At 38.6% G+C, this 21201-nt stretch overlaps 1 protein-coding gene across 1 annotated transcript in view; it reads right to left on the bottom strand.

Annotated features, from left to right (window-relative positions):
• The window catches only part of PTBP3 (polypyrimidine tract binding protein 3), a 78210-nt gene that overhangs the window by 46690 nt on the left and 10319 nt on the right, over positions 1-21201 (bottom strand). Inside the window, exons 2-3 of the mRNA XM_007936713.2 lie at positions 14777-14946; positions 9293-9439 (exon numbers count right to left, since the gene is read on the bottom strand). Coding sequence (XP_007934904.1) covers positions 9293-9439; positions 14777-14946 — 317 coding nt within the window. The remainder of the gene's footprint in view (positions 1-9292; positions 9440-14776; positions 14947-21201) is intronic.

Below are 21201 nucleotides of genomic sequence, written 5' to 3'. Positions count from 1 at the left end.
AAAAATGAGAAATGTCTTCTTGATATGAAAGCAAATCTGATCCTAAAACTGATGAAACTGAGACATTTTTAAACGGGTAATAAATTCTCTGGAATGAAGCTATTAATAGAGAAAATAATAGGAGTAGTACAGTCAGAAAACTAATAATGATTTTATTGGAGTGGGAGAGAGATTATATTCAATTAAAATTTAAATATGTGTGCATAATGTGAAAATGACATTTCTAAAATTAAGATGGAAATTAGCATATAATAAAAGGATTAGATTTTTAACTTTTGATTGTGATTTGGGTGAAAATTCACAGAGCATACTGATTTTCCATTCAACAATTTATACACTTTTAGTCTCATGACATTGATCGCAATTCCCACAAAGTAACAGTACTCTTCCCACTTCCTCCCTATGTTTTCCACTTCCATTCATCCTTGTTTCCTATCCCTTCCTGCCTTCTGAACTTTATCCCTGGGCAAATGTTGCCCTTTTGCTCTTGTACGGTTGATTGTTCTAAGGAGTATTACCTCCTTGGTGTCACTAAGAAGTGCTACCTCCTGGTGTACTGTTCACCTTATACCCATTGCCATCAAGTAGATTCCAACTCATAATGACCCCGTTTGGGTTTCCAAGGCTGTAATCTTTATGGAAGTAGATCGCCTCATCTTCTTTCCACGGAGCAGCTGGTGGGTCTGAACTGCTGCTGACCTTCTGGTTAGCAGCCAAATGCCTTACCCTGTATAATACCAGAGCTCCTTGGTGTTCACCTTATAGACCTGTCTATTGTTTGGCTGAAAGTTTGTCTACAAAAAAGGAATAGATCAGTCTAATGAATTTTTAAAGACAAATTCTCTCATGATCATCTCTTTGGAAATTTATAAACTCCAATCCACACAGTCAAAGGAAGCAGTCCAGAAGATAATGACTATTACTATGACAATCATTATTTAAATGCTGTTGTACCTCAGAATATGAGCTAAACTTTGTAGCTGTAATTTTAATTCAAATCAAGAACACAAATACTCTTGATATTCACCTGACCCTCTGGTAAGTATATCCATTAAGGTAGAAAAGAAATAATGTGTACAGTTTGGGATACTATACTATCCCAAGAACAAAAGAAAATGAAAAATTTACTACTCCACAGGGCTTTCAGAATAAAAAGACATCTGGTACCTTTCACATAAGCAAACAAGTACCTTCGATTTTTTTACTCCAGGTTTGGTTAAGACTTTGAATAAAAAGAAAATTATTTTGACAGACAGATAGACCAATGGAACAGAATTGAAAACCCAGAAATAGATTCATCCATTCATGGGCAGCTAATCTCTGACAAAAGACCAAAACCCATTAAATGTGGAAGAGATAGCCTCTTTAACAAATAGTGCTGGCAAAATTGGATATCCACTTGCAGAAAAATGAAACATACCTCACCCCATACACAAAAACAAACTCAAGTTAGATCAAAGACTTAAATGTAAAATCCAAAACTATAAAGTTTATCAAAGATAAAATAGGGGCAAATCTAGGGGCCCTAATTTATGGCATAAGTAGACTATCAATCATAACCCAGAATACAAAAGAGGTGGAAGACAAGCTTGATGACTGAGACCTTTATTATATCTCTTTTTTAAAAAAAATTTTATTGTGATTTGGGTGAAAGTTTACAGAGCAAATTCACTTTCCATACAGCAACTCATACACATGTTGTCTCATGACACTGACTACAACTTACCACAATGCAACAGCTCCCCATAGTTACCTCTTCCTTGAGTCCCTCCCTCCCCTGCACTGCTGCGCCCAAGCTGATTCCCTGTGCATACACAGCCTTTCTATTCTCCCATGATTGATCTCTCAAGGAGTGTATCTACCTCCTGAACATGTAAATGTTCAGCTCATATGCCTGTCTCTTATTTGGCTGGAAGCCATAGAAGTGGGTTCAGTTCCAGACCTGAAAACCAACTAGGGGCCATAGTTTCAGTGGTTCCACCAGGCTCTATCAGACCAGCAAACCTAGTCCTTTTTTTTTTTCCTAATGATTTTGATTTTTGCTTCACATTGTTTACCCACTCTCTCTAGGATCTCCTACAGAGATTCCCCTCTGAGTGGTTGACAGTGGTAGCTGGGCACCATCTAGTTCTTCTGGTCTCATAGTCATATAGGCTGAGGATCACATGATGTACCAGTCACTTGGACTAATTTTTTCCATGCATCTTTGGTTTTCTTCATTCTTCTTTACTCTGGATGAGGAGAGACTTATCGTTGCATCTAGATAGCCACTTGCAAGGTTGTAAGATCCCAGTCACTACTTGCCAAAATAGGAGGTGGAACAATGTTTTGTGTAGTATGTTATGTCAATTGAGCTTGACTATGGTCCCAAGACAACAGGTTCAACTACTCAGCCCCTCTGGGTAGCTGGCTGTGACCAAGAAATGACTACAACCTTGTCCCTTGTCAACTCTACTATATACCTGGGAATTCCTACAAAACATACAAATACACTGGTAGAAACACGGTCTGCCAACCCTGTACATAGTCTTGGGCACACTTCCCACTGCACAGACATATCTAACATTTCAGCCTGTCCACCCATCTGTCCGCCCATAGATCAGTGTTTGCCTTCACTGACAACGTAGTACTGTATGTGCAAGAGGGTTCATCTTTGTTGTCTATACTTCCCACACACCTCTCTATGTCTTCCTCTTTTTCAATGCCACCGTGTTGATCATTCACATTTGGTATCTTGCCCTTTTCCTCACCCAAATCAATACTTGTCTCTACCTATCTAACAGTGTTCCCTCCCCTGCCCTCCCACCCCTAGTAACCAACAAAGAAAATTTCCTTCCATATATAAAACTTTCCTTGACTTTTTTTTTACACTAAAGGGCTAATACAATATTTGTCCTTCTGTGATTGACTTATTTCACTCAGCATAATGTCCTCCAAGTTCATCCACATTATGCAGCGTTTCACCAATTCTACATTATTCTTTAGAGTTGCATAGTATTCCATTGTGTGTATGTACCACAATTTTGTTATCTATTCTTCTGTTGATGGACATGTAGGTTTTTTCCACCTTTTGGTTACTGTAAATAGTGCAGTGATGAACATGGGTGTGCATATGCCTGTTCTTGTCCTGGCTCTCACTTCTTTAGCACATATAGCTAGTAATGGAATTGCTGGGCCAAATGATATTTCTAATTCAAACTTTTTAAGCAATCTCCATACTGCTTTCCATAGTGGTTATATCATTTCACATCCCCACCAGCAATGTATGAGAGTCCCAATCTCTCTGCATTCTCGTCAGCATTTGTTATTTTCTGTCTTGTTGAACTTTGCTACTAATGATAGGGCAAGATGGTAACTCATTGTTTTGACTTACATCTCTCTAATGGCTAATGATCGTGAGCATTTCTTCATATGCTTGGTGGCCGCCTGAATATCCTCTTTGGTGAAGTGTCTATTCATGTCTTCTGACCATTTTTAAATTGGATTATTTGTCTTTTTGTTGTTGAGGTGTTAAGTTTTCTAGTCAGACCTGTCATTGCCAAGTATCTTTTCATGACTAGAACCTTTTAAAAATTAAATTCTTATGCATATCAAAAGACTTCTCCAAAAGGGTAAAAAGAGAATCTATGGACTGGGAGAAAATATTTGCCTGTGACATATCTGACAAAGGACTTATCTCCAAAATTTATAGAAAACTTCAACATCTCAATGCCAAAAAGACAAACAATCCAATTCAAAAATGGGCAAGGGACATGAACAGACACTTCACTGAAGATGACAAGCTGGCGGCCAACAAACACATGAAGAATTGCTCACAATCATTAGCCATCAGAGAGACACAAATCAAAATAATGGTGAGATATTATCTCACCCCAGCAATAATAGCAAAGTTCAACAGGACAGGAAATAACAAATGCTGGTGAGGTTGAGGAGAGATTAGAATTCTCACACACTGCTGATGGGACTGTAAAACAGTCCAACCATTGTGGTAAATGGTTTGGTGTTTCCTTAAAAAACTCAAAACAGAAATACCATTTGAACAGCAATTCCGTTACTATGAATATATCCTAAAGAGGTGAGAAACAAGACACAAACAGACACAGACACACCCATATTCATCACAGCACAATTCACTATAGCAAAGAGATGGAAACAACCTAAACGCCCATCAACAGATGAATGGATAACTAAATTATGGCACATTCACACAATGGAATACTACGCTACATTACAGAACAATGAAGGATATACGAATCATCTCCAACATGGATGAGTCTGGAGGACATTATGCTAAGTGCAATAAGTCAATCGCAGAAGGACAAATACTGCATGAGCCCATTACTGTAAAAAGTCAAGGAAGGATTTGCTTACGGAAGGGAAATCACTTTGTAGGTTACTGGGGATGGGAGGGAAGGGGAGAGGAAAATTTCAGACTAGCTGGGGGCCACATGCTGAGTTGGGTAAGGGGAGGGCTGGTATGGAAGGAGTCTGTGACCAGCATGGTAACATTGGGGAAAGGGAGGACACCAAATTGTTCACATAAGATATAGACAACAGAGGCCAATACTAGTATTTCCACAATACTGCTTTACCACTAACACCAAACACCAGGCTACAGATAAATACATAGACAACTGAGAAGATCAGATGGGGGTCAGTAAACAGGAATATACTCTAGACAAATGATAGATTCAGCTGAGGATAATCCTGCAGAGATACTGGTTATTGTTGTTGTTCTTGTTGTTGTTGTTATGTGCCGTCAAGTCGGACCCGACTCATAGCAACCCCTCCTTGGGTTTCCGAGGAAGTATCACTACGGGTAGATTGCCCCATCTTCCTTCTGAGGAGTGGCTGGTGGATACTAGTGATACAAAATAACCACAACTGTTACAGAAGCGACAGAGGACAGACATGGAACAATCCGTTATAGACAGCCAGACACCATGGCAGGGAGAACCACCAGATCTTAGGTACTGGGGGACATCAGGCTCAACTGGCACAACATGATACATAAACTCTTGTTCTTCAACCTACTTTGGTGAATAGCAACTGGGGTCTTAAAAGCTTTCGAATGGCCATCTAAGATGCAGCTAATGGTCTCCTTTGGCTGGAAGTGAGTAAGAGTAAAGAAAACTCAGCCCTAGGATATGAGGGACCTCAAGACCAAAAGAAATAGATGGTGCCTGGCCACCAATGCCAACCACTCAGGAAGGGATCAAAACTGGAGATCCTGGGTAGGGTGGGAGGAAAAATGTTGAACAAAATTCAAAAACACAGTAAAGACCAGAATTACTGGTCAGATGGAGTCTGGTGGGACCCCAAGACTATGGCCCTGGGATAAACTTCAGGCCTGGGATAAAACTTGCTCCCAAGGGCTGGCTCTCAGCCCAACAGTAATAAGACTCACATGCAGAACACCCAACCCACGGCAATGCACCCACCTACTCTACAGAGATACATCCCTTGGAGCGATCAGCCATGGGGCACCAGAGGGGTAACATTCACACAGAGGAAAAGCTGGACAGATAGGAGTACATAACACAGGGACCGGGGGTGGGGGAGGTTACTGCAAAGGGAGAGGAAGAGAGTGGGTTAGGGTTGGGGATGGTAATTGGGGAGTGAAACCAAATGTACACAAACTGTTGAACGTAAAACAAATTCTGTTCTGTAAATTTATACCCAAAGCACAATTAAAAAAAAATTATTTTGTCAAACATCAATGCACCAAAGTAACAAAATGGGAAGGGAATTGGAAGAAATCAAGGCTACATAAGATAAACTAGGTCATTTAGGCTGGCTTTGGTTGCCAAGCAACTGGGATTTCTCACTATTTCCCTTTGGAATAATCCAATCTTCAAGAATTTTATTATTATTATTTGCCTTCAAGACTTATACTAACATCCTCAGGAATTACACTAATGAGAAAACTGCAGGACTTATGGGAAACGCTACTGAAATGCACAAAGGAAAACAAATATATTTTCTTTCTCAAAAGGATCTGAGAGCCATGTAAATGTGTTAATTATCCCTAAATTAATCTGTAAAATCAACCCAATCCAAATTGAGAGACGGAAATTACCAAATAAGTCTTAAATATAAATGTATCTATCTCTAGAGAAATGAATAAGAAATATTAACTAGTGAACTTCTGAAAAGAGTAACACAAGGTCCTTATCCTATGCTATATTACCCTATAGGGCACACTGACTCAGGAATGGAATGGAATCCAGAGGCTACCCCACATTAGATGTGGATCACACACCATATGAGCAGCATATACATGAGGGTAGATCAGAGGACATGCAAGCAGAACGTATACACGTACTCCGTAAGTAGGTACTCCGTAAGCAGGGATGGCGCCTTGTACGCAAAACTAGAATATGACGAAGGATGAGTTTTACATCACTGCACAACAAATGGGTTGTATTCAATAAATGGCACAGAAGAAACTGGTTACTTGGCGTTTTTATTTAAAGAAAAACAGCAGTCCTATTCTCACTCTACCTATCAAAAAAATTCTTAATAGAACAAAGATTTAAACAACAAAATTAAAACAATGAAAACAAAAAAAGTATGAAAAGAAAACAAGAGAGAAGGAGGAAGGGAAACAAGAAAGACAGGGAGGAAGTAGCAGGAGTGATGTCACACTGAGGGGACTATAGTCAATGAAATGAAACAAAATGTGTATGAATTAAATTACTGAATGGAAAACTTATTTTCTCCACAAACTTTCACTCAAATCACAATTCAAATTTTTAAAAAAGGAAAGAAAGCATAGGTAGTTGTTTGTTTTAATCTTGGTATGGTACACCTCTCAGAGGATGGCACCAAAGTTGAAAACATGATACCATGTTAAGAGATTTGACTATATTTTTAAAATGTTTTTTAAAACTGCCCTCACAAAGGTCACCACAAACAAGAGTGATACAAAACAACAGCAATAGCAAAAAATATATGTGGACAAAGATAGTTCCTCAATATAGTTTTAAAAAAATATGGACAAAACACCTACCAGAAATTGTTTAACTTTATAAATGATGAAATAACTGTAAACATTCGGGTAACTTCTCACCCATCATATTAACAAAGGTAGGTAGGAAAACTGCCTGCTCAAGTAGATCCGTGGTAGCCTAAGTTGACACACCATCTTCCCAGAAAACAATCATGCAGCACATATCAAAGCGTAACATATGCACACACTTTGTGCCAGCAACTTCACTGCCAGAAATGCACACAGCAACTTCACTGCCAGAAATGTCATCTAATAAGATAATGTAGTAAGTGTGCTAAGATATAAAGATATTATTGCAGTTGTTGTTGTTGTTGTTGTTATGTGCTGTGGAGTTGGACCCAACTCATAGCGACCCCTCCTTGGGTTTCCGAGGTGGTATCACTACGGAAGTAGATTGCCCAAACATCCTTCCGAGGAGTGGCTGGTGGGTTTGAACTGCCAGCCTTCTGGTTACCAGTCAAGTAAGTGCCTTAGGCCCTATACTACCAGAGCTCCTATTATTGCAGTACTATATGTAAAATCATAAAACTGGAAAGACTCTCAATGTCTACCAATAGGAAATTAGATAAATTATGCCTCTCCTACATAAGGGAATATTTTAAGTCATTAAAAAATTATGAAGAAACTGTATTTGTTGTCATGAAACAACGTTCATATTATAGACAAAAACGGTTTTAAAACATCAAGAATCCATTTGTGTAATATTAAATACACTGACAATAATACCCCTGAATAGAGAAGGTATATACACTAGTTATTTGTTATCTTGAATTAAATTTTTTCCCCCTTTTACTTTTCTGAATTGTTTGCATGTTTTACCATGGGCATGTATTCTATTTAAAATTTATAAGGTAATTTCTAATTTAAAAAAAGTCATTTTCAAAAAGTCTACAAAAACATCTAATGTATTTACTTTAAGCGTATACTGTTTACTGTCTGCCTTTAATATCTCTCAGAACAAGTTAAGGATTAAAGCAGGAAATGATGCTGTTTTAAACAATATGGAAAATTGTAATTTTAACTCAGTAGCTTGCATTATAATGCCTTTCGATACAATATCAAAGAGCTAAAGGAGTTCTTAGCTTAGAGCAATAGTATAGGGGTCAAACATGCTCTTAACATAATAAAAACCGCTTTCTTAAAATGTATTTGCTTTGTGGGTTAACTTTCTGTACTCTTAAGTAACTTTAAATTCATGTTTTAATGAATAAAATGAACTTCAAGAGACAACACAAGATTCAACAGAAGTACATCAAAACAAAAACCAGAGAATGAGGTTAGAAATGCTGACATTCTATACTCCACATTCATCTTGAAGAGCCAAAATCAACTAATGAATTCTATCCCCCAAAATATGTGTCAAATTGGCTAGGCTATGATTCTCAGTATTATGTAATTATCCTTCACTGTGTGAGCTCCTGTAATGATCCCAAGTGGCCTAAATATATTAATGAAGTAGGATTAGAGGCAGCTGTGTTAATGAGGCAGGCTACAATCAATAGGATTAAGTTGTATCTTGACTCAGTCTCTTTTGAGATATAAAAGAGATTAAATAAGGGAGCAGCGATCAGAAGGATCTGTCTAGTACTAAGAAAGAAGAGTCAGGAGCAGAGCATGTCCTTTGGACCCAGTATACCTGCGCTAAGAACTCCTAGACTCAGGGGAAGATTGATGCCAAGACACCTGGAGATCTCCAAGGAATTATGGGTCCACAGATGTTGAAACAAGACAAAGACCTATACCCCTAGAGCCAACAAAGAAAAAACCTTTCCCTAGAGCTGGCAACTGCATTTGGACTTCTAACCTTATGAACTGTGAGAGAATAAAGTTCTGTTTGTTAAAGCCATCCACCTGTGGTATTTCTGTTAGAGCAACAGTAGGTAACTAAGACGGTATCTCAAGTTCAGCTCCATCACAATATAAGCATGCCACTTAACTTTCAGTACTTTCATTACATATTCTGTAAAAAGAAGTGACTGAAATAAATGACTTCTAAAATTTCTCCTAAATCTGAGATTTTATGATTTTAAAAGAAGAAAGACTCAAGGGGAAAAAAAAAAGAGGACCAGTCATTTAAAACACCGTAATTCAATTATGTTTCTAAATGCCACTGTTATTCCTAAACCTTGGGAGAAGAATTCACATACACAATCTTTTCTAATAAAGTATCTTAAGATGAAGAAAATAACATGATATTATTCCCTCTGAAAAGCATAGAAAGTTAAAATTTAAGTTATGTGTTCTTTTATAGCTATTTTTAAAAATGCCTTTAATACTTACAGCTTGATTAGGTAGATTGTCAGTCTTAAGTTCTCTGTGATTGGAATACTGAATATAAACAGGCTGGCTTCGGAGATGAGGAGTAACAGGAGTGTAATAATTCACCATGGTAACAGCAGCTTCCTCAGAAGCCATTTCTAAGAAAGCCTGCAGTAAACACAAGAAGATAATGTGAAAGCTCATCTCTTAGAAAGATGGTTAAGAACTACTTTGTCATTCCAGCTTGCTCCAACTCATACATTCTCAACAGAAATGATATGGTACCCAAGTAGGTGAAAACACTTTTGCTTCAAAGTATATCATCAATGTTAATTGGAAACGTATTTGAAAAGCCAGGTACAATAAAAGATGTGGGTTAGGAAATTGCAAGTTGATTAATTGCTTTTATGTGTGTCTTGGTTTTTCTCTTTTTCTGTTTCTTCAAATCTAGAAATAATTAAAAAGGCAAAACTGAATCTATGGATCACCCTTCAAATGGCTGCTTTCAGAGGCTGGGGCTGAACAGTTCTCTTCTGAAAAGCCCCAGACAGACCACCTAAAGGGCACTCCACTTTATTTTAAAAACCGTCACATGTCAGAACCACAAGGGGCTTTAAAGATATTAACCAGCCCTTCATTTTTTAGATGAGAAAACTAAGACACACAAGTGTTAATGGCCACGGTCTATTTTTAACCAGGTTTCTGAACATTAAAGCACTAGCCTTTCCACCATAGTATAATGATTCTCCTCCTTCCAAAGTGTTGGGGTTTGATTGGCAAAGTATGGGCTCATAAAACTTGTACTGGGAAAGAAAAAAAATGTGAACTGCTCTATTTAATGATACACATAAGCAACGGACCACAAGCCTAAATTTTCACCAGAAAAGAGTGTTATTTGGAGAACTTCACTTTTTTGCTTTAAATAATCCATACATTTTTCTTCTCAATAATGTGAAATATTTGTAATTTCTAAAATATTTCTTAACATAAAAATTCTGTTCTTGAGCATTCCTTAAAGAGGCATTTGTACTGCAGACGACAATGGTGGGGAATCCCGCCTGCAGCACCGGCAAACAGTATGGTCTTCTGCTACCGCCAGTTCTCCCACCCTATACTCTAGCTCTGCAGCACCGGCAAACAGTACTGTCCTACGCTACCAACAGGTCTCCCATCCTATACCCTAGCTCTGCAGCACCGGCCAACAGTACTGTCTTCTGCTACCGACAGTTCTCCCATCCTATACTCTAGCTCTACCTCCTCAAACTCTGTCAACGCAATTTTCTTGTGGGGACCTCCTTAACATACTGCCCACCCCACCTCTAATTAAAGACTCATATGGCTTAAGCCAGCTTCCCTAGGGTTTAGTTTCATTTTCAAACTTTATGCAAATGTCGAGGCTCTTTCCTTAAAATAAAATAACCAACCAAATACGCATATATATACCAATTTTACATATAATTTGGAAGTATTAGTAAAATAAAACAGCTTCTCATACTCCAAACATAGAATACTTTTTAAAAATGAAAGTGCAAAGGCTCACTTGTTCACATTATGGAAACAGGAGAACTTCCTAAGTTAACTCAGTGCTGATTTGAGTCACTTGTGATTTTTGTGGATATGTCATCACTGTACTAATATCAGATACCCAAAGGCTAACACAGGAAGAGCTGAGATGACAGAAGTTCCCTGGTATTCATGTCTTATTTAGTATATGGCTTCTTTTACTGTTAGGACTCCTATCACTTCTGTGACAGGAATAAGACATTTATGGAGATTTCAGGCTGCCCTGCCTGCCCCCCTTAATGGTTAGACAGTTAACACACAGACATACTAACCATTCTGAGTTTTCAAAACTACCTGCAAGAACATCTCGAGTTTAAAACGCAGAAGCTTAAAAAATAAAAATTAAAAAAAAAAAAACCACACAGGCCCTGAGCTTCTATTAGGAATGATGGAAAAATCTGGAAATGGACAGTGGTAATGGGCACAACATGATGAAGGTAGTTAATGTCACCGAACTACAATGTAAAAAAAGACTGAAATGACAAATGTTTTGTTATATTATACTTAGCATAAAAAATAGAGCTTTAATTAACAAGCATATAGCAACCACTTCAAATTATGTTTAAAACATTTATAGTTTACAGAATATATATTTATTAACAATAAAAGTTACTTAACACAGAAAATGGCAACTATCTCTAAAACAAACTTTTTTTTTTTTTTGGCTTGCTTACTTATAGTGCCTGGGTGGCACAAATGGTTAAGCACTGGACTACTAACCAAAAGGCTGGCGGTTCAAACACACCCAGAGGAAATACGGAAGTAAGACTTATCCTCTGCAGGTCATAGCCTTGAAAGCTCTATGGAACAGTCCTATCTGGCATGCAAGTGGTCACCCTAAGTTAGAATCGACTTGACAGCAGCCAACAACAATACCTTATCTGTCAAATGTCTGTTGTCATGGGAAGTCAAGGAAAGGAATACAACTTGCCAAAGGTTAAACACGACGCTTACTTAGCTTCATCAATCAAATATCACAATTAAACCAATTAAATGCTTCAATTGAACTAACAATATTCTGTGAAGTAGTGATGTGCGCCAAACAGCAAATCAAATATCACTAATAAATGAACAACAAAAATCCACAAATTCCATAAATAAATACATAGATTTCCATTATCTTAAAGAGAGAAACTTCAAGTTCAAATGTGCACGTAATGTATTTCAAAGCCAATATCCAATTGTAACAATAACATATTTTTTCTACTTATTTCTAATACACAAAGACAGAAATGATCAAAGTAAAAACCACCATAACAAAAAACCAGCTATGACAATATTTTCTAAATATCTGGATTTTAAACTTTTCAACAAAGAATTTGTAAACATCAATAATAGTCACTGAATGACAAGAAAGTCTCTCTCTCTTTGTTCAATGTTCAGAAATGACTTGATTTCTATCATTTATCACACAAAGGGAAAGCTAAACGTCTTTGGAATGCATGATTCTTGTCATAGGGACTTTTATCTGAAAATATAAAACTAAATGTTCATATTAGTTAAATTTTTCCACATGATGTCTGGTAAAGGAACTTTGCCAAAGTGCTGTTAAGTGCTGAAAATGAAGTACTGGCTGAGGTATCTCCTAGCTCTACCCTGTGAGAGGACACATTCTCATATTGTGGGTACAGAGGCAACCAAAAGTCACTATCCACATGAAGGTTGGTGAAAATAACTCGTACTCAGCCCTGAACACTCTATCTTCCAGCAGCCTGGAAATGCCAACAAGTGGTTCCAGTGAAGTCTGTAGTTTCTTCACATCAGAATCTCCTACTGGAATATGTTTCTAAAGAGCTGTTATCTGAATTCTCTTTATGATCAAAAGACAAACAATGAACAATTCCACTCAAATAGCAACCCAGAACCAAGAGCAGACCCTCAGGAAACTGTGATATTACCTGCTGTCTCTTACTGGCAATTAGCTTTAGCCACAGATGGCCCTGTTGGTTCCTTCAAGCCAAGCCAAGCAAACCACATACTACTGCAATAAAGGCAAGAGTGTTACTACAAAGGTCTAAGGAGGCCCTGGCGGTGCAAACGGTTTAATGCTGTGTTGCTAACTGAAAGGCTGGCGGTTCGAACCCACCCAGTGGCTCTGCAGGAGAAAGACCTGGTGATCCGCTTCTGTAAGATTACAGCCAAGAAAACTCTGTAGGGCAGTTCTATTGTCACATGGAGTCATTATGAGTAGAAATCAACTCAATGGCACCTAACAACACATGCCATGTATGCACTCCAAACAAAACCAAACTCGCTGCTATCGAGTCAGATCCCACTCACAGCAACCCCTCCTTGGGTTTCTGTGGTGGTATCACTACAGAAGTAGATCGCCCAACCGTCCTTCTGAGGAGTGGCTGGTGGGTCTGAACCACCAGTCTTCTGGTTAGCAGTCACTATCTCCAGTCAAAAACCAAACCCACTGCCACTGAGTCAATTATGACTCATAGTGACTCCCACTGGGTTTCCAAGGCTATAAATCTTCACAGAAGCAGATTGCCTCACCTTCCTCTTATGGAGCAGCTGGTGGGTTTGAACCACCGGCCTTGTGATTAGCAGTCAAATGCTGAACCCACGATGCCACGAGAGCTCGTGCACTATCTCCAGCAGATATAAAATAAATATGTAAGATACAACAAGGCTATTTAACTTTCCTGGGTCTCAGAAACATCATCTGAATGAAACAGAATATTAATCAAGTAGCTTACCAAACACAGGAAACTGAATGAAACATTATCAACCAACCTCTTTCATGTACATTTATCAATCTATTTATCTATAAATATATTTATAATGTACTTCTTAAACATTATTTAAACAAAATAGAAGAAACAAAGTGATATACTACAAACCTATTGCCTAGCTGCTATTGAGTCGATTCTAACTCACAGTGACCATATAAGACAAAGCATAACTGCCTCATTGGTTTCCAAGGCTATAAATTTTTATGGATGCAGACTGCCATATCTTTCTCCCGCAGAGCAACTGGTGGATTCAAACTGCCACTCTTTCAGTTGGCAGTTGAGTGGTTAACCACTGTGCCCTTAGAACTCCTTCTCATATATATATATCACAATATACCATAAAATGTCTAAGGCTCAGATTTGTTGCCCTATTCTTTTGAGCAATGTTCTATATAAAAGATTTTCAGGACAACCCAAAACTAGGAGGGTAAAATAAAAGAAAGAAATTATTCTAGCATGATCTGAATCACAGCATGAATGTGTATGCATGATTATTTAATACCAACAGGACAAATATTGCATTTCTGTTATGATCAAGAAAGCATTTCCTATCTTATTCATCTTAAGAAAAATCCATTAGGAGTCCCTTGGTGCAAACAGTTAAGCACTCGGCTACTAACTGAAAGGCTGGTGGTTCAAACCCATCCAGAGGTGCCTTAGAAGAACCACCTGGCTATCTGCTCTGAAAGATCACAGCCATAAAAACTCTGTGAAGCTCTGTTACCATTCTACTCTGAAGCACTTGGGATCATCATAATTCTGAGTCAACTTGATAGCAACTAGTGATTAGTTGGTTATATGTTAATTCTACAACTGAAATGCACTACACATTTTTTTCTAGATTTTAGAAAACTTATCTGTTTTTTAATTTGCCAAATGAGGTATAATTTATTTCCACTTTCTCTATTAGGGTCTTTTAGATGTAAAGGGTATTTTCATAACTCATCCTGTAATCAAGAGTATAAAATGTTTCCCATGAAGGAGGAGAAAGACTACACAAGTCAATAGATAAGAGAGAATCTTGTTCCCTACCCCCACCCCAATATTTTGTTTATGGCTTCCTGTCTCTTTTTTTTTTAATTCTACTTTATGTTCATAGAATGAAATCTGGAAAAACAGAAAAGTTCAGGAAAATAAAAATCAACTGTAACACTAACATCCAGAGATAATCACTCTGTGTCAATCTTTAAATATTACATACCTGGCTTTTTCCTTTCAACATCAAAAGATTAGTTACTTTGCCAAATGGTAGACCTAATGATATGACCTCTGCTTCAGTGACATCATTTGGAATTTTGCGAAGATGGAGAACACGGGAAGGTGAACACGGAGGTCTATCTCCTTTAAATTTTTTGTTGTCATTCCCATTAGCTAAAAAACAAGATTTAAAAAAAATTATTGAACCTAATTTGGGTTGACATGCTACATTCATCATATTGTCACATTTGATCCTCTAAGAGTCTTGGGTTTTGAAATTCAGGGAACTGTGGGTCTTGAAGTGAGGGGTAGAAAACAAAAGCAACGAGCTGCCAATGAATAGGTGGTTTTTGGTCTTTCACTGCAGTAGTAAATTTTTAAAAGTGAAGTGTGGTTTTTAACCTCAAGGAAAAATACTGGGGTAAATGAATTATATTATTTCAAATATCTCTAAATTTTAAACATTTCATTATGAATAGAGAATAGCATTTATAATGTCTTCAATGTATTTTTGAGGATATTTTTTTAGTTTTTTTATTGATAAATAAATGTACATAATTAGAATACGTTTTAGAAAAGACTGTGATAGAAATTTTCTGTTTTTCATATTCCAAGGGATTTGTATGTGAGCTATATACTTATGAAAATAAAGTTTATTTCCTTGGAATTATATTCATTATTAACCTATTTTATGAGTATTTTTAGAAACTAAACTGGATAATCTTATTCCTAACTATGTAACAGTAGCTCTCGGTATAAGCAACTGGACCAATAAGCAGCATCATGATAAATGCAGAAAAGACTGAAGTTGTCAAAGATTTCATATTGCTTGGTTCCACAACCAACACCAATGGAAGCAGCAGCCAAGACATCAGAGGACATAGTGCATTGGGCAAATATGCTGCAAAAGACCTCTTTAAAGTGTTGAAGAGTGAAGATATCTCTTTGAAGACTAACGTGCATCTAACCCAAGCCAAGGTATTTTCAATCGCCCCAAACACATGTGAGAGTTGGACAATGAATGAGGAAGACTGAAGAGCTGATGCTTTTGAGTTGTGGTGTTGGCAAGAATACGGAAAGAACCATGGATTGCCAAAAGAACTAACAAATCTGTCCTGGAAAAGGTACAGCCAGAATGCTCCTTGGAAGCAAGAATGGCCAGACTTTGTCTGATCTCCTTTTGTTGTGCTGTTAGAAGCAACCATTCCCTGGAGAAGGATGTCATGCTTGGTAAAGTGGAGGATCAATGAAAAAGGGGAAGGCCCTCAATAAGATGGGCTGACACAGTGGCTACAACGATGGGCTCAGGTATAGCAAGGACTGTGAGGCTGGTACAGGACTGGGCAGTGTTTCGTTCTGTTGTCCACAGGGTCACTCTGAGTCAGAGCCAACTATAAAGCCCCTAACAACAAAAGCAGCACACAGCTAAATTTTATTAAAATCCTATTGTTCTAATACTTATAATAACTAGTTGACAGGCATGAAATGAATACTCAAGTTTATGCAGATATATAAAAATTCAGAAATATTTTTCTTCTCAAAAACAGCAACATATAAGACTGAATACATTCTTGGGTTTCCTTTCAGGCTTGGCAATTTGCTATTATACGGTCCATACTGTGAACACTGGGAGCTCTGGTAGCATAGTGGCTAAGACACTTGCCTGCTAACCAGACAGCTGGCGGTTCAAACCCACCAGCCACTCCTCGGAAGGAAGGTTGGGCAATCCTACTTCCGTAGTGATACTGCCTCGGAAACCCAAGGAGGGGTCGCTATGAGTTGGGTTTGACTCGACGGCACATAACAATAACAACAACAACTGTGAACACTAGTGTATGTTTTATTTCTTTGAAGTGACAGACTTTTTTCTGGAAATGAGTTAAATTACGTGCAGATTAGCATCATTCTTTGGTGGTTTGTTTTAACCTTTGCCAGGGTGGGTTTGTTGTTGTTGTTATATGCCATCGAGTTGGACCTGACTCATAGGGATCCCTCCTTCGGTTGCCGAGGCAGTACTATTACGGAAGTAGATCGCCCCATCTTCCTTCTGAAGAGTGGCTGATGGCTTTGAACCGCCAGCTTTCTGATTAGCAGTCAACTGCCTTAGGCACTATGCTACCAGAGCTCCAAGGGTGGGTTCAGTATAGCATTTATGCTACAGTGAGTTTAGCCCTACTGGTGAGGTCTGGCTCCTAAGAGTTCTCTAATGACCGTGCCTCAGGTGTGCAAAGGCTCTATTCTGATTGGCTATAATTTAAACATCTTCTAGCCCTGTGTGAATCCTGGAAACCACTCAGTTTATATTTCCCTGTTTGTTCTTTGTCCAACCTCATAGAGATTCACCCTAATACGCTGGCTTCATTATTTAGCAGCAGATTGAAAGGGACCATAAAGCAGATTTCTGGAGCTATTTTCTTATAAAGCCCCCCCCCCCTTTATCACTCTGTCCCCACATTCTGATCTCTGTCTCTTCCCTTCAGCAATTCTGCCATATTAGCATGGGTTCTTCATCTTTATACCCCAATTTGGAAAGGAAGCTGGGGTGATTACAGGGCTCACACCTCATTTGTTTGCCTTTTCTCTGAGAAAAGAGTTTAGCTCTTCCTGTTGCCACCATCCAAAAACACAACTGCCTTACATTTTCTGCCTTACATACTGTGGGAAGCTAAGTGTGGTCCTAGTTACCCCATCATTGGAAGCAGAAGTTTAGATAGTGTTTAAAATTGCATAATTTAAATTACAAAATTTACATGGCTGAGCATTAATACATCATATAAAGTCTCTTTAAATGTATTTCTTCTCAGAGCTAATTTAAGGTGTAGTTTATTTAACCAGTTTTGAAGTTATTTATCAAGAGAATAGTGTTTACATTTCTCCATAAGGGTTTATTCGAAGCCATTTCAATGCACTCCTTGCATCAGATGCCTGGTGCTCAAATGTACTTGCTTTAGCCGCTGATGCTTGTGTGCAGCTGCTCGGCTAGATCAGTGTGCACTGTACAATCACAGCCAGCACCCAGGATCTGTGGCAGAGCCTGAAGATTTTGCTCCAATATCTTTTCTTCCTGTATCCACCAATTTTTGGCTGAGCACATAGCTGCCCAGAAAAAAAGACTACATTCTCAGCCACCGTAGCAGCTAGGAGCGGCTGTGTGACTAAGTACAAGTGAAAATGGTGTGGTAGGCTTTTTTCCTGAAGCATCTGTACAGTAAGGAGGCTATGCTCTATTCGCTTCCCCTGCTGTTGCCTGGAGCTCCGGCAACCATGCAGGACTATTTGCTATACCTGGAAATAGGCATCATGTGCCAGGCAGAACCAACTACTTCCGCACTTGGTGAAAATGACAGAAATAAACTTTATCCTGATAATTTACAACCAAACTGAATCCTAATTAGCAATTTTCTATCAAAAAAAAAAAAAAAGAGGAATTAAAGTTTAATTTAGTAGGAGATTTCAGAAAGACATTTTTATAAAACTAGGTATTTGCAAAGCAAAAGAGCATTTTAGTAGCTTTTAAGTATTTTGGTAAAGAAAAGTACTAACTATTCTTTAGCAAAAGTTAACTACTGACTAAAATTTTTAAGAAATGGAGGGGATGGTCTCACACAGACTCATGAGGAAGCTGTATTAGGAGAGATTAGTTGATGGAGTGGGTGGAAACCACAAAATACAGAGAAAATAGGTGTGATATAAAAACAGTAGGTAGATAATCTTGAAAACTCTTGAATATAAATCAAAGTAGAGTGGCAGCTGAAAGAAGACACATAAATCAAGAATTTTTTTTCTTTTTAAGATGAAAGATAATTAAGAATTTTACAGTCTGAGAAAGGACAAAATTTTGAAGATGAGGAGATAAGAGGCTGAGACCAAATGATAGAACAATTAACATAATTATAAAATAATAATGACGTGAACATTTTTTTTCTTGACAATATTGAGTCTTTAAAATGAGATTTCAGTATATGTAGTCTTAAGTAATAGGAAGAAAGCAAAATAAATACTCCTACACTTGTTTATGGAAGCTCTGATAGCGTAGTGCCTAAAGCACCTGACTGCTAACCAAAAGGCTGGCAGTTCAAACCCACAGGCCACTCCTCGGAAGAAAGATAGGGCAGTCTACTTCCATAGTGATACAGCCTTGGAAACACAAGGAGGGGTCGCTATGAGTTGGGTCCGACTCGATGGCACATAACAACAATAACAACCCTTGTTTATATATCAAGTACCTTATCATGTTTTACGTAGTCCTTACCATCAGTTAAGGAGCTCTGGTAGCACAATGCCTAAGGCATCTGACTACTAATCAGAAGGTTGGTGGTTCAAACCCACCAGCTACTCCTTGACACCAAGACCGTGCAATCTCCTTCCATAAAGACTTACTGCCTCGGCCCATGTTTATCGCAGCAGTATTCACAATAGCCAAAAGATGGAAACAACCTAGGTGTTCATCAACTGAGGAATGGATAACCAAACTATGTACATACACACGATGGAATACTATGCAACCCTAAAGAATAACCTAGAATCTGCAAAACAATGCATAATGTGGATGAACCTGGAGGATATTATGCAGAGTGAAATAAGTCAATCACAGAAGGACAAATATTCTATTAGTCTGTTATTGTAAAAAGTCAAGGAAAGGTTTCTATATGGAAGGGAATTTTCTTTGTTGGTTACCAAGGGAGGGAGGGGAGTGAAGGGGAACACTGTTAGATGTTGCTGTTATTTGCCACTGAGTCGGACCCAACTCATAGCAACACCTCCAGGGGTTTCCAAGGCGGTATCACTACAGAAGTAGATTGCCCAACCTTCCTTCCAAGGAGTGGCTGGTGGGTTTGAACCGCCAGCCTTCTGGTTAGCAGTCAAGTGCCATAGGTACTACTCTTCACCCAAATCAATACTTAGCTACACTGTTAGATAGGTAGAGATAAGTATTGATTTGGGTAAAAAGAAGGGCAATGTACCAAATGTGAGTGATCAACATGGTGGCACTGAGGAAGAGGAAGACAGAGAGAGGTACGTGAGAGGTACATACAGTACTGCATTGTCACTTAAGGCAAACACGGGTATATGGGTGGATAGATGGGTGGAGAGGCTGAACTATTAGGTATGTCTATGCAGCAGGAAGTGTACCCAAGATCATGTATAGGGCCTGCAGACAATGGTTCTACAAGTGTATTTGTATGTTCTGTAAGAATTCCCAGGGGTATAGTAGAGCTGACAAGGCACAAGGCTGTAGTCACTTCTTGGTCACAGCCAGCTACCCAAAGGGACCAAGTAGTTGAACCTGTGGGCTCGGGACCATGGTCACAGGGGACATCAAGCTCAACTGGCATAACATACTACACAAAACATTATTCCAAATCCTACTTTGGCGAGTAGCGACTGGGATCTTAAAAGCTTACAAGCAGCCATCTAGATGCAACAATGGGTCTCTCCTCGTCCAGAGCAAAGAAGAATGAAGAAACCCAAAGATTCATAGAAACAATTAGTCCTAGTGACTGGTACACCATGCGATCTTCAGCCTATATGACTATGAGACCAGAAGAACTAGATGGTGCCCGGCTACCACTGTCAACCACTTGGAGGAGATCTATGTAGGAGATCCTAGATAGAGAAGGAGAACAATGTGGAATAAAATTGAAAATCCTCTGGAAAAACAAAATGAAAAAGTGACCAGGTTTGCTGGTCCGACAGAGCCTGGTGGAACCACACATAGCCCCTAGCCGCCCCTCGGTCTGGAATTGAACCCACACTTGTGGCTTCCAGCCAGACAAAAGACAGGCATATGAGGTGAAAATTTACCCAAGGTAGATACACTCCTGGGAAAGAACAATCATGGGAGAAAGAAGGGCTGTTTATGCCCAGGGAAACAGCTCAGGGGGCAGGAGTGCATGGAGGGATGGACACAGGGAAGAGGTAACTATCAGGAGAAAGTGGGAGGGGAGCTGTTACATTGTGGTAAATTGTAGTCAATGTCATGAGACAAAGTGTATGTGAACCGCTGTATGGAAAGTCAATTTGCTCTGTAAACTTTCACCAAAATCACAATTTAAAAAAAAAATAATAAAGATGCTTTTTGCGTTTTCAAAAAAACACAAAGATTTACAGCTTTGGGAACTCAACAGGGGTGACTATGAGTTGGAATCAACTCAGTGGCAGTCGGCTTGGTTTTTCTGTCTCATCAGTTTGAACGGCAAGGAGGGGCAGGAGTAAGCTCCCGAACAATCTAAATTAGATAATCCTTCACTGAACTAAAGAGACAGTTTCAGCAACTGGATATGTACTTTTTAAGAAGCATATATATAATGTTAATTCCTCAGTTGGCCAGCAATGCTCTCCAGCTTACAAATATTAACCCACATAATCTTTGCTTAGTTATACAAGAAATGAGATTTAACATTCAACTTCACGTTGTTGTTGTTGTTA

The sequence above is a fragment of the Orycteropus afer genome, unplaced genomic scaffold (genome assembly GCF_000298275.1).
Source record: "Orycteropus afer afer isolate SDZICR_OR568_19922 unplaced genomic scaffold, OryAfe1.0 scaffold00037, whole genome shotgun sequence".
NCBI classification, from domain to species: Eukaryota; Metazoa; Chordata; class Mammalia; order Tubulidentata; family Orycteropodidae; genus Orycteropus; species Orycteropus afer.
This window is presented reverse-complemented; position numbering and strand designations above follow the sequence as displayed.